At 39.3% G+C, this 14,313-nt stretch overlaps 2 protein-coding genes across 4 annotated transcripts in view; one reads left to right on the forward strand and one right to left on the reverse strand.

Moving 5' to 3' along the window:
• LOC136026636 (RUN domain-containing protein 1-like) overlaps positions 1 to 14,313 on the forward strand; it is a 169,177-nt gene that overhangs the window by 24,694 nt on the left and 130,170 nt on the right. The window lies entirely within an intron of this gene.
• On the reverse strand, positions 1,387 to 6,901 carry LOC136026619 (brefeldin A-inhibited guanine nucleotide-exchange protein 1-like). Its single transcript, XM_065703350.1, has one exon. The coding sequence runs from the start codon at positions 6,874 to 6,876 to the stop codon at positions 1,597 to 1,599; it is 5,280 nt and encodes a 1,759-aa protein (XP_065559422.1). The 5' UTR covers positions 6,877 to 6,901; the 3' UTR covers positions 1,387 to 1,596.

A 14,313-nucleotide genomic window follows, 5' to 3' on the forward strand; every position in this document is an offset into this window, starting at 1 on the left:
AACTTAAAAGGAACAGAAATTCCTCCGTATATGAAAGGGGCTTCTCCTCCTCAACGCCCCGCTCTTTACGCTAAAGTTGCTAACTGTTTTAAAAATAGAGTTAAGAGAAAGAGTCAAACTTTAGCGTAAAGAGCGAGGCGTTGAGGAGGAAAAGCCCCTTTCATATACAGAGCAATTTCTGTTCGTTTTAAGTTATAATGTTGCTCCTTACTTTCATTAAAAAAAACTAGTTTTTTTATTTAATTGTACTTGAAATATCCAATGACTATGCCTCTGAGGATGGCATGACCCCCCCCCCCGCCCACGGTCCCTGGGGAAAGGGCTGTACATTATACAATTTACCCATTGTTTACATATAGTGTTTTCTATGGAGAAATATATGGGAATTTTTAGGGGAAAATTCCATGCAGGCGGGGGAGGAATCTTCCACAGGGATAGTTTTCCTTGGGGGAGATAGCTTCTAGGAGGAATTTACGCAAGGGGAGGATGGGGATTTCTTGGCATGCTTTGAAAAACTGTCAGACATTAAATAACACAAACGAGTTTTTTCAACGGAAAGTAAGGAGCAACATTAAAACTCAAACCAAACAGAATCACTCTGCATATAAGGAGTAGGAGCTTCTGCTTCCTCATCTCTTGCTCTTTATACTAAACTTTGACTTCTTCTACAAGTCCTTAAGAACAACTTCTGAAAGACAAGAGCCATTGAATTTAAATGAGAAGTATTTTTACAGAACATTAAGACTCTAGCATAAAGAGCAAGGGATGAGGAAGGGCTTCCCCCTCCCTATACGTGGAACAGTTTTTGCTTCTCTCAAGTTTCAATGTTGCTCCCCGCCTTCAGTCGAAACAACTCGTTTTTTTGTTTAATTAATAATAATCATTAAAGTATTTACAAATTGTCATATCATTTGTAACTCCAAGCTGAGCCTAAATAATAAACCACGGTAGTCTCTTACAGTGTTGAACCTTCGTTTCTTTGAGTATAGACTGTTACTGAACCAGAACCAGAAAACTGGAGAATTGAACAATCATTTGAATCTCAATGCTTATTCAATTTTTAACACAAATTTTGGTGTTGAAGGCCATTAGATTCCGTCTAATGTCCTAGTCTACTTGAAAATAGAAAGGCAAAGGGACAGTACAAAGCACTGCAGTTTTTCTATATTTCCTTAAAGGAGCAGACAATACATAAATTATGTAATTTATGAATGAAATTCTGTAATTTATGGAGGAAATTATTTGATTATGTAATTAATGGTCGAAATTATGTAATTTATGGACGAAAAAACAATCGATAAGCTGACCGACCAAACTGTCACAATTGCCCCAAATATTTTTGGTAGAGATGACCTTGATTAGACCCACTTTGGAGTAGAGCCCCTCTTAACCACACCAATGTTTATAAGAGTCATGTAAACTCAGCTCTGGATATAGTTATTATAAATGCATGGTGTAATTTGATTGAGCACCAAGCAGTGCTTGAGAGAGGAAAGCATTGAATCACTAGTGAGTTTCCACTCAAATAATAATAAATTTTTTTTTTCCAAAAACAACTGCTCAATTACAGCACGGATCTGGCACCTAATTCGATCATCAATTGGGACTAGATGAATTAGGAAGATAACTTTCACTGTTACTGCTATAGTTAATACCGAACACTGGTCCAATACGAAGAAAGATTCGTCGCACCACTGATTGAAGCTCGGGTTTCAGATCACTGGACATGATGTTGCACAAGAGAGGATACCAATGTGAAATATGAGTGCAAAACCTTTCGTCATTCAAATTATGAACTCGTGTTAGAAACCTGAACATTAAACTAACCCACAACTCTTTCTGGGCATCACTCTTGAGCATTAAAAAATGTGACAGAGCATCTTTTCCAATTTCTGTTAGTGTTATTTCAACCTCTGGCCATGTATCTTGTCTACTTTGATCTCTGTATAGTTGGAATAGGATCCGAAAAATACAATCTATGCTAAGGGTTTCTTGTTTTAGTATATTTGGACAGACGTTCCCTTTGAAGCCTGCTTTCCACAGAAGATTCCTCTGTTCCTCATTCAAGTTAAAGTCTCTTGCAAAGTAGTGGGATTCCTTTAAGATATCTAATAGTTGAAATATGTGACTTGATGAAATATGAGAATAAATTCCTTGATCTTGATTGAAGCTACAATAATGTAAACTGCTTGATTCCAGGGATATTGAATCACCCTGTGACAGTGCGAGAGCTTCAGCATCTTCCTTTTTAGCAGTTGCAGGGAAGAATACAATATTTTCAATTGTAGTTATCAGTTCCAGTTGTACAACACATTGGATCTGCAAAGCAGAAAATATCCTCTGATCTGATGTAATTGGCCTACTCAATCTACTGGAATTAGATGATAACGAATTGATGCTATGAGTACTGGGAAACCTTCTGAGACTTATGTGACCAGATTCTCGTCGCTCCGTCGTTTCTTCCAGATCTAGATAGTCACCAGGCTGCCATGTAATCAGCTGTCTTGGCAAAGTGGAGTTGAAAATGTCCATGAGGCATCGACACGTCTTTGACCAGATTTCATCAGTAAATTTGCGACCATTGGATATAATTAAACGCTCTAGACAATTCGAACCCGATCGTGCAAGTTCTTCATTATCTTGTTGAACACACCATTTCAGCTGTGAATAAATGTCATCAAGAAGTAAACCTCCTAGGATGTCAAAATATTGCGTCACAACATCAACCATCAACCATGTTGTCATCCACTCATTTTTCTCTGTTTGTTGTTCTGGTAACTTTATATTGTCAAGTATTCTAAATAAAATTTGAAACAAGTCCTGCCACCAGTGAGATTTGAAATTTCTGCCATAAGTCTTGACAACTTTGAAAAGTATGATAAGACCATGACTTCTTACATCAAGCTTACAGCGGGTTATAATACAGTTTAGTTCAAATAAGATTGGGAACCAGCCCCTAACCCATACTCTATCTTCTTTGTTGACAGTCATATCCTCTATGTTGTGCTCTCTGAATAACTGGGGCATTTCATCAACATGCTTACAACACTGACGAATAAGTTGAATGGCTTCCATACTGGTGTCTAGGAAACTAGAATTACAAGCAAATTCTGAGAGGCACTTAATGGCATCCTGAAAGCTATCAATCATCACAGCAAACTGTTGCTCATACAGCTGACCTATTATTTTGCCAGTAGTTTGGAATGCTAGTTCCACAATTGCTTTGTCTTGATCGGATGCGGCAATATGAAACACAGAGAAGATGTTTTTCCATCCCGATTTTATATTCTTGGCTTGGGAATTGACCATTTGAGCAATACAGAGGACTACCATGTGGCGTATAGCTGGAGACTTGTTCTTTTTCATTATATGCTCAAAGGGTCGCAAAAAATCTTTTTGAAATCTAAAATTGGACAATTCTCCTTTTTCAATGAATTTCATGGCAAGCTGACGCAATGAGTCCAATGAAAACACTGCAATGTCCTCGTTCGGGGAACAGCCTACTTTGTCGAAATGATCACCCAAGATTTCCCAGATTCGAGACCATTGTAGCCTAATTCTTCCCATGTTGTAGTAAGAAATTTCAACTAGTTTTTGAAGACTAAATATACGAGGATGTGTTGGATGGTTCAACTCATCTATTGACACTTGACACAATGCTTTAACAAATTCTACGATTGCATCTCCACCTAATCTAGTTGAGCAGGTAAATATTCTATCAACATCTACAACAATGCTCTGTGAACTTGTTTCATTTATCGACCGTTTAAAGCCAGGTTCAAGAGAATTCATACCCATCCACGCCAAATCTGATAAACGGAAACTGGAAGGAGAATTAGGAGACCCAAAGTTTGTCAACTGATTGTTGATATTGTTGATATTGTTGTAAGCTGTAATATATTGCGGTCTAACTCCAGTTCCTATTAGCTGGGCCAATTCTAGCTGAGATATACATTTCAAAATATCCATCCACGATTTTCCAAGATAATTACCGTCTGTATGGGCTACAGTAATTAGCATTTTAATGGTGTCGATGTTTTTTGCCTTTAGCTTGGATATTGGTGAATTGGCAGTCAATAATGTAAATCTTGCCAAGGCTTGGACATATGCGTCACGTTCCAACTCCATGTGAAATATGCAAGCAATTCGTACTGAGCACCTAATGCCATCCAGACAAAGGGTCGCTACTTCTGGGTCATCGCAATCTTGCAACCCAACCATGAACGCAGCTAAGAATGGGGTCCATGCCAGCTTGAACATTGGTCGAACGTGTTCAAGATGTTTAGCAGTAGTAAATGGAGCCTGAACGTGACTAACTGACTCCATTAACTGTCGAGCTGTAGAAGACAATACCTCCATTTCAACATTCCAAAGAAGTCTCTTCTGCTTCTGACTAGTCGTTCCTGTTCTCATGCCTGATTTGGTTACTTTACTATTTGCTGACGCCCTCATCTTTATCTCATTTCCAGCAATTTGATCATAGATGGCAGACAAGAACTCCTCTGGTAGATCTTTTGAATCATTAATTCCTTTATTCATTTTAATATATTGAGCCTTCGTCATCTTTGTTTTTACCGGTGGACTGTGAAGATCTGTAGTAAGCATAATTATTGAAAAAGCCAGGACATAAGCGGTATCAGCACTTGCGAAAATGCCAGACTGATTGCATTGAAAGTATCTGGATGCGAATTTTTCCATAAGTCTATCGATCTTCTGAGCTTCTCCTGGCAGACGGAAGCCTTCCAAAAAGCATCTCAGGGCAGCTACAATATCTTTCCCATTAAAATCCATCAGATCCACATAGGCGTGCATTATCTGAACGTTTGACTTATCAGGATCTCCAAGAAAATTTCCAACTACTGCCTTATCTGGCCGTTCGTCATTGAGAAGAAAAGATGCTATATCTTCAGCCCGGTTGCCAAGTAGACCATTTTCTTGTAAGTACGTTATACCTTTTTTCGGTTTTCTGTTAAATATATCAATACCCTGCTCCCAAATATCTTTTTGGTGCTTTAGAACCTCAAACTGCTCAGGATTGTCCTCTTTTCCCTGAAGGGCTGCATTTGGAGAACTAGCTGAACTAGACAAAGAATTCACACTTCCATTTGATACCATTGTATTTTTCCCAGAGTCCTCGGAAACATCCTTGTTCTTACTTTCAGCACCGAGATTTGAAAGAGCATGGCTATTGACGTACAATTCTCTGCTCCACTCTACCATACGTTTGAGGATTGAAACTAGGCACTCCAAAGCTTTAATTCGTAATGCTTTTTTTTGATTAGGAGTAGCACCAATGCTGACTGAATGTTGATCCTGAACAATATTTGACAATGCATTCACAAGTCTTTCGTAAATATTAGCAGCAGCCAAATCACAGTCATAGTTAACATAGATGTCAACAACACACTGAGCATCAGCACAGATTCGAGTTAAGGCGTTGATCACCAGCCATTTGTGTTCAAAGCTACTACTGGTTGTCTCCAATATGCTAAGAAATATCTCACGAAAAAATACCTCGATTTGGGCTTTTAGATGCATCTTAAAGTTAGCTAACAGTGACCGAAAAATTTCCAATGATAGTTGAAAAACCTCTGGTACATGAGAGGTTCCGTTTTTGCTTAATGCCACGCATAAATACTGGCGGATAGCAGTTACAAAAACGGGATGGGATTTGAATACATTACCAGCTTGCTGAATAACACCTAATAGCAGTTCCATTGCTAAAATCTCGGAGCGCATCCAGTTCCTTGGGTCTACATATCCTTCAGTCACTTGCTTCATTGACAATTTACAGAGGGAGCGGAAAACTAAATATGCATCCCTCTGCAATATATGACCAAAGTATAAACCACTACAATCGTCTTCTGTCTGTTTGCTGAAGTTTTCTTCAGAGGGAATTCTTCCAACGTTTGACACTTTATCAGATTTGACATTCGCAGTAAGGCTCTTTTGTATTGCAGTCTCAACTAATTCATTAACTAAAGCCTCTGCCATGGTCACTGTTTCAGTCACAATTTGTTCTGCTTCAACATTTGTCACAGAATCAGGAAATGCCTCTTGTTCACCATTTAATAGCGTTACTTTTGCAATTTCTTCGGTTTCTTCTTTTAGTTCGACTTCATTTTCACTGGAATTTGGATTTCCTTCTTCCACTTGTTTTGTTTCACTTTGATCGCTTAGATTAGTTGAAGAGGACTGTTTGTTAATTGTTTTTTGGCCCCCTTTGTTTATAACTGGTGCATTATAATGACGTGCTGCTTCTTCAATTGCTTGATTCTCCATCCTTTGAAAGATGACACTCAGCATCTGTGTCAGGGTAGCTTTTGCTGTTTTCTGGTTGACAATATTCTTACTTGCCAAATAGATATCATAGCAGGTTTTCACGGATATTAGCACAGTTTTTCCGTAGACTTCAACATGCTGGGATGTCATTATAGTCAATAGAGCCTTAATAATTTGCAGCTGTACTCCTTCATCTGTTTGAGTACCAGTAAAACAATTGCAGATGGTTTCAACCAAACGATCAATAAGTCTTCGGGACTTGTTTCTTTGGTCTATTTCATTTCCAGTCAGGTGACCATGGGCAATGAGCTTTTGGAGGCAGTCCATGGCTGAAACCATGATTCTTGGTGTTTTCGACTGACATCCAAATTCAAATGGAGTCACATATTTTTCCACACTCATAACATTCCCAGCTTCATTTCGAGGAAGGGGTAAGGCTGCTGAAGTAGCATTTTCACCTTGATGGATTTTTCCAGCTTGGATTTCTGCTCTGATACTCTCTAATGATGATTCACATGCTTTCAATTGTGAATTGTATGATTTTTCAATTTCTCTTTCTTCTAGAATTTTTTCAAGGCCTCTGACAATAAACATTTCTCTTGAATAAGGGGCTAGTATCATCATCCAATTTGATGCATCTATTTTGCTTGTATATTATAAAACGTTAAACATCCCAGGTTTAATCAACTACGAAATTAAAATTGATGGCAAATGTCCATAAAATGAAATCAGGAACGGCGGAAATGTCCCTCCACACTAATTTTTTTGCTATCTCTACAAAAAATTAAAATAATAAAAGACTAAACGGATACAGGGATAAACGGATATGGGGTCTTTCAGTTCTAATCCCTCACTTATTTAACTCCCATGACGTCATCTTGAGTTGAATCTCTCATAAGTTATATCGACAATAAAACGCCCCTTGTAACCTAAATCATCTCAAGAAAATCCTCATAACATAAATGTACAATAATCCCCCCCCCCCCATAACAAAAGACAGTTTCTCCAGGTTATGGTGAATTTTTATTGGCTGACTTATTTTCTATGGCTTGTTGATGATGCTTGTTTACCATTAAATTAATATTAAGAAAGAGTCAACATATAGAAAAATCATTGAGAGTATATGATTTGGGATATAAATTATCTCATTAGGGGTGGGGGGGGGTTCTGGGTGGAGTATGGGTTCTAATTTTGTGGTTTCCCCCTGCAGAAGGAAACATCATCAGTGTCAAACAGAAACCAGAGATCTCCCTTTTTCAAAATTTTTCAGGAGATGAAAAAATATTAACTGTTTTGCTTTAGCAGTTGTGCTTTTGAAACCTTTACATTAGATAGTCAAATTTTTATGGCACATCCAATTGAAAGAGCTAAAAACAGCTCAACTAAAGCAGTTCTGACTGAAAAGCCAATACTTAGTTTTTGCTTGACGTGGCAGAGTGCCAAATAGAAAACACTTATCTTAAACACTTATCCCTGCAAATCAGCTAGACTGTTGTTTTTAGGAAAACCCAGGAAGAACCCCTTAGGAAACTCAAATACAAGAAGTACAGGCTGTAAATCACTCAGAATTTGGTTGTCTCCCACTTCTTTGTCCTCATCAGTCTTAAGAAGGGTCTCTTTCACGCTTTTGCAAATTTTAAAACTTTTGTATTCACAATAGAATGGCTGTGCAATCACCTTCTTTTGGCAAAGGGCCAGAAGGTTTCTCTTGTTCACTTTCCAAACACAGATTTTTGCAATGTAAGCTGCCTTTAGTACTTAATTCCAGTGGCCAAATTTAGCTAACATTACATGTATTTCTACAAAATCAGTTTGGAATTCACAACTGATGAATTTCTTGTGAACTTTTCCCCTCAGTTTATAAGTAGAATTTTTGTTTGTTTGATTACCACATTGCAGATGAGGTAATGGTACCATGAGCTGCCTTCCAGTCTTTTATGTGTTTTAACATCAGAACCTCAACAATATAGGGAGCCGTATTTGTCATATCAGTTTGGAGTAGAGTCATCCATTGACTTTATCTGTACACTGTGATTCCTCTCATGTTATGTTCAACTGCAGAACGCATACCATCTAGAATCATTAGCAAATGACCCAAAAGAAGGAAAGTTGTCTCAATTATCTGTATGCTTTGACAATGCTGAAGTATTGAAAAGTTGTGGCTGTTTCTGTTTTGACCTCTGCAGCATTCTTTACAGTGTCTCTGCTATCGAATTCTTAAATTTGTTGCAAAAAGAAAAATTCCCATTAATTTTGCCCCTTGGTTTCCATTCTTCTGCTCCCAGAAGAAGGACTATCCATTCTTAGCCACACTCTTGGAAGCTGTAAAATCATAGCAATAATATTTTCAAGAAAGTCTAGTCAGACTTTCCTCTCTGTGTGTTGTTGTATATCATGACTCTAGAAGAACAACATTACTGGGATTCCACAGTAGAATCCCCCTGAAAGTAGCCCCTCCTGTGTCACTACTAAATCCCTCACTGATATAGATTATTGACCAACCAACAGAATTCAGGCACCAGCAACAACCCTCCTTGCTAGACTTAGTTGTGATAAACAACCCTGAATGAATCATTTCTACTTCCTATCACCCTGCAATTGGAAGCAGTGACCATATTTGTATCTTGACTTCGATACAGGTGAACTTCAAGAAAGAAAATAAAGTGAAAAAATGCTTTATAGATCATGAAATGATACAGCAGGACGTGTCAAAGATAAAATGGGAGAGTGAGGTTGACAATGGTAGCATAGAAAAAAGCTGGGAGGCATTTAAGACAGTAGTCCTATCTGCAGAAAACAAACATACCTGGGTATACTGGTTGCCTCTGCCAAAAACACTCTCCTTCCTACCCAAAGAAGTCTTAAGGACTAGAAGGAAGAAGAAAAGAGCATGGACCAAATATATAAATTGCAGATGTTATAACCAAGGCAAACGCAGCTGACACAAAGCAGAATCCAATGGGTTCCTGGTGCGATGTTTCAGCAGCTAATCCCTCTAGACACGATATCCCAGACCTCATGAAAGAGGATGACACAAAGACCTCAGAGGCTAAAGAATTTCAGATTTGCTCAACTCTAGCTTTGGTACAATTTTCTCCACTCAGCCAATAACTAACCTTCCACCCACTTTACCAGAGGAACCAATTGGAGAATCATTGTACACGACAATTATGAGTATAGAGAATGTTCTGAAAAGGCTGTAAAGACTGGATGCAAATAAAGCTGTTGGGACTGATTACCTACAACCCAGACTATTAAAAGAAGCAGCTGAACAAATTGATGACCCAATAGCAGTGATGTTTGGGATGTCACTCACTTCTAAAGTGCTCCCAAGTGACTGAAAGCATACCAACATCAAGCCCATCTTCAAGAAAGGGAGAAATGACCAAGTCAGTGATCATTGCCCTACAAGTCTTCCTTCTGTTAGCCTGGATTGAAGCCTTTCTTACTGGAAGAACTCAGAAGGTAGTAGTTTATGATGCCACCAGTAAAAATATGGATTCTGATGAAATTCCTGTCATTAGCGGAGTCCCAAAGGTATTGTCAATGATGAACTCAAGCTCCACAGCCACACACAAGCTGAAGTTGCTAAAACGAACCGAGCCCTAGAGCTCACGAAACAAACGTTTACCACCAGGAAGCTGTGTGTGGTCAAGAAGCTGTAAAAAGCTATTGTACGTCCAAACCTGGAATTTGGAATGCCCCTAGCATTTCCCCATTATAAATGAAAATTAAAGCACTCGAGAGTGTCCAAAGGCAAACAACAAAGCTCATACCAGCTTTGCAAGACAAGCTGTGTGAGGAGCATCTTGTATCCATCAAACTCCCCACCCTAGTCTATCAAAGGAAGAGAGGAGGCGCAATCGCTACTTGTAAACTGCTAGAAAATGACCTCTCAAGTCAAATTTTCTCCTCATCCCTTGCAAGTACAACAAGAGGTCACACAAAGAAGCTGCAATTCCCATGTTGCTATCAACGTGAGTGCCGGCATTTCTTCTCTGTATGTGCTGTCCCTTTCTGGAACAGCCTCTCCAAAGCCACCATCCAGTCCCAAACCATTGATGCGTTCAAGAAAGGAGTTAATCAGGACTGGGCCAATGCAGAGTGTAGGCTAACCTGGGATGCCAGACCATAGTTATGTCACACCATCAGTGAGGTGTTCCACAGGAGGCTCATTACAACATTATCTTGCTAAGGTAATTTTAAGGTACTTTTTTGTAATAACTCTTAATCCAAGTTCTTGTATACCTAAAGACAACCCTGGGTATCTTATTGACTCTTATCCTGATGACTCTATGCTATTTGGTACCACAGACAACAGTAGCCTACAAGCTGACCTTAACCAAATTCAAGTATGGGCAGATAAGTGGCTTCTATCCCTCAATATCTCAAAGTGCGTCAATCTTCATTTTGGCCGTGGTAATCCGCAGCACCAGTACACTATGTATGACGGCAAAACATCATCGACAGTCTTGCTTCCTACATATAGTAGTGGTAGAGACCTAGAAGTCCTGCTGGATGACAGTTTAAAATTCCATGAACACACCGTCCAAGCAGTTTTTAGAGCAAACGCAAATTTTGGACTCCTGAAAAGAACCGTCAGTAATCGATCCTCCACAGTTTTTCTGAAACTATACAAATCCTATCCTGGATTTTGTAACATGTCTTGCTGGTCCTTTCTACAAGGTGTCGAAAGGAGAGCCACCAAATGCATCGACGGTTTACACACTCAGCCCTACTGCAATAGATTACAATCTGCTAACCTCCCAACACTTGTTTTTCAGAGTAAGCATAATGACATGATGCTCACCTACAGGTACCTCCAGCAAGCAGACCAGAAGCTCTTCACCTTCTCTCCCAACCAAAGACAAACACAAGGACTTTTCAAAATGGTATTCAAATCCATTGTGAACACCAAGGTCTGATAAGATTTTTTCAACCAGCAAGTGGTGAAAGATTGGCACCAACAAATCCAAGAGACAATTTGCACAACCTCGCCTGAGGAATTCAAAAAAAGGCTTCACAAGGAATGGGAGGCCAAACCATGGAGATTCCAGTGGGAAAACCCCCCAGCCCTCATCATAACACTCTTGGAAGACAATAGAGAGTCAGCTTGGAGGATGATGCGGCTTGTCATACCCAACCATTTCGCATACTCAATCCAAAGTTGCTGTTGCGTGGCCGTACCAACTCTAAATTGCTGGAGAGTGGTTCTTGAGCCAATCTCCAGTTCTTACCATGTGATCACCGTTACCGAGTGTGCTTAAATTGCATCTCTTCAGCACTCCCTAGTCCTGATGCGCTTGACCTTAACACAACAACCAGATCTATCGCCATCATCAGCTATGGAGCATCACAGTTCTTGCAACTAATTTGCTGCAAAGTGCGAATTAAGGGAAGATAATTAGGATGGTCTGATTTCTTATCCTTTCTTTGAGAAAATTCCTTCTTAGCTATATTTCTTATAGCTAACCCCCCAAGATCTAGGGTTACACAAAGAAATTTCAGACACATTTTTTTCTTGTTTCCACTGTCAAGGGGTCTAAAATGTCTAACAGTGTTCTGTCTTCTTGTTTCTGCTTTTAGGTTTGCTCTGAAACAGGTTCAAAATGTAAATGAACACATTATCTATTTTCTAGTTGGCTTGTATTGCCAATGTCCCAATAGTACACAAAGATGTTTTTCTTTGTTCATATGAGAAGCTTCTGCAAAATTTGTCTCAAAAATAAAGTTCTGTTCTGATTCATCTGGCCTTAGACATTTTTCCTAAAGCTCTCTTGGTTTTTATGGCACTTGGTATTAACCAACTGACATATAGCAATCGCAAATTATCTGTCTTTCTCTCGGTGCCGGTTTTGCTACTTTAGGCACTTCCAGGTAAGCTAGGACGATGAAATTTGGCAGGCGTATCAGGGACCGGACCAGATTTAATCTTTTCCCGATTTGTCCTTCTGGGGGGAGTGGGGGGCCGGTTAATTCGAAAAAAATAGAACAAATGAAGTATTTTTAACTTATTAATTGTTCATCAGATCTTAATGAAATTTCATGTTTGGAAGGATATTGTGTCTCAGAGCTCTTATTTTAAATCCAGACTGGATCTGGTGACATTGGGGGGGGGGCGTTGGGAGGGGGTTACCTAAAATCTTGGAAAACACTAGGAGTGGAGGGATCGGGATGAAACTTGGTGGGAAAAATAAGCACAAGTCCTAGATACATGATAGACATAACCGGTACGGATCTGATCTCTTTGGGGTAGTTGGGGGGGGGGGGGTAATTATGAAAAATTAGAAAAAACGAGGTATTTTTAACTTACGAACGGGTGATTGGATCTCAATGAAGTTTGATATTTACTAGGATATCGTGTCTCAAAGCTCTTGTTTTAAATTCCGTCCGAATGTGGTGAAATTGGAGGGAGTTTGGGGGGGGGGACAGAAAATTATGAAAAACGCTTAGAGTGGAGGGATTTGGATGAAACTTGTTGGTAAAAATAAGCAGAAGTCTTAGATACGTGATTGACATAATTGGAACGGATCTGCTCCATTTGGGGATTTGGGGGGGGGGGGGTAATTCTGAAAAATTAGAAAAAATGACGTATTTTTAACTTACGAAGGAGTGATCTGATCTTCATGAAACTTCATATTTAGAAGGATCTCGTAACTCAGATTGCTTAATTTTAAATCTTAACCGGGTCCAGTGTCATTGGGGGGGGGACCGGAAATCTTAGAAAATACTTAAAGTGGAGAGATAAGGATGAAACTGGATGGGAAGAGTAAAAACAAGTCTAAGATACGTGACTGACATAACCGGACTGGATCCGTTCTCTTCGGTGGAGTTGGGGGGGGGGGTAATTCGGAAAACTGAGGTATTTGTAACTTACGAACGGGTAATCAGATCTTAATGAAATTTGATATTTAGAAGGATCTTGTGCTTTAAAGCTCTTATTTTAAATTCCGACCAGATCCTGTGACATTGGGGGGAGTCGGAGAAGGAAACCGGAATTTTTGGAAAACATGGAAATTGGGGTGGCTTTATCTTACGAATAGGTGATCGGATCTTAATTAGACTTGATATATAGAAGGATCTTATGTCTCAGATGCTCCATTTTCGACTCGAATTGGATCTGGGGACACAAGGGGTTGGAGGAGGAAACAGAAATCTTCGAAAACGCTTAGAATGGAGGGATCGGGATGAAACTTGATGGGAAGAACAAGCACAAGTTCTAGATACATGATTGACATAATTGGAACGGATCCTTTCTCTTTGGAGGAGATAGGGGGTGTTAATTTCGAAAAATCTGAAAATTGAGGTATTTTTAACTTAAGAACGGGTGGCCGGATCTTAATGAAATTTGATATTTAGAAGGAATTCATGTCTCAGAGCTCTTATTTTAAATCTCGACCAGATCTGTTTACATTGGGGGGGAAATCGGAAATCTTCGAAAACGCCATACTGGATTCACTCTCTTTCGGGGAGTTGGGGGGAGGGGTTAAGTGCTTTGGCGAGTTTGGTGCTTCTGAACGTGCTAGGACGATGAAAATTGTTAGGCGTGTCAGGGAGCTGCACAAATTGACTTGATAAAGTCGTTTTCCCAGATTCGACCATCTGGGGGGCTAAAGGGAGAGGAAAAATTAGAAAAAATGAGGTATTTATAACTTATGAGTGGGTGATCGGATCTTAATGAATTTTGATATTTAGAAGGACATCGTGACTCAGAGCTCTTATTTTAAATCGCGACCGGCATTAATATTTGTCATTAATATATTGATTCTTAGAATTTTGTTAGAGCTCATACCATATGAGCTCTTGTCTCTTAGCTCTTCTGGCCTCGTCAAAAGTGCCGTATGAGCTCTTAGCTCTTGTTCTTTTCTTGCTTCTATTTGCATGCTTTATTTACATGGAAAACCTTCCTCAATTTCTAAAGCAGGTTCAGACATTTGATCTGAAATACGACCTTCTTCTTTTTCTGGAGCTGCCAAAAACAGACATAATTGCCTTGGGGTTTGCTTCAGAGGTAATATACCTGGAATATAG

This window comes from Artemia franciscana, chromosome 1 (assembly GCF_032884065.1).
Source record: "Artemia franciscana chromosome 1, ASM3288406v1, whole genome shotgun sequence".
Lineage (NCBI taxonomy): Eukaryota > Metazoa > Arthropoda > Branchiopoda > Anostraca > Artemiidae > Artemia > Artemia franciscana.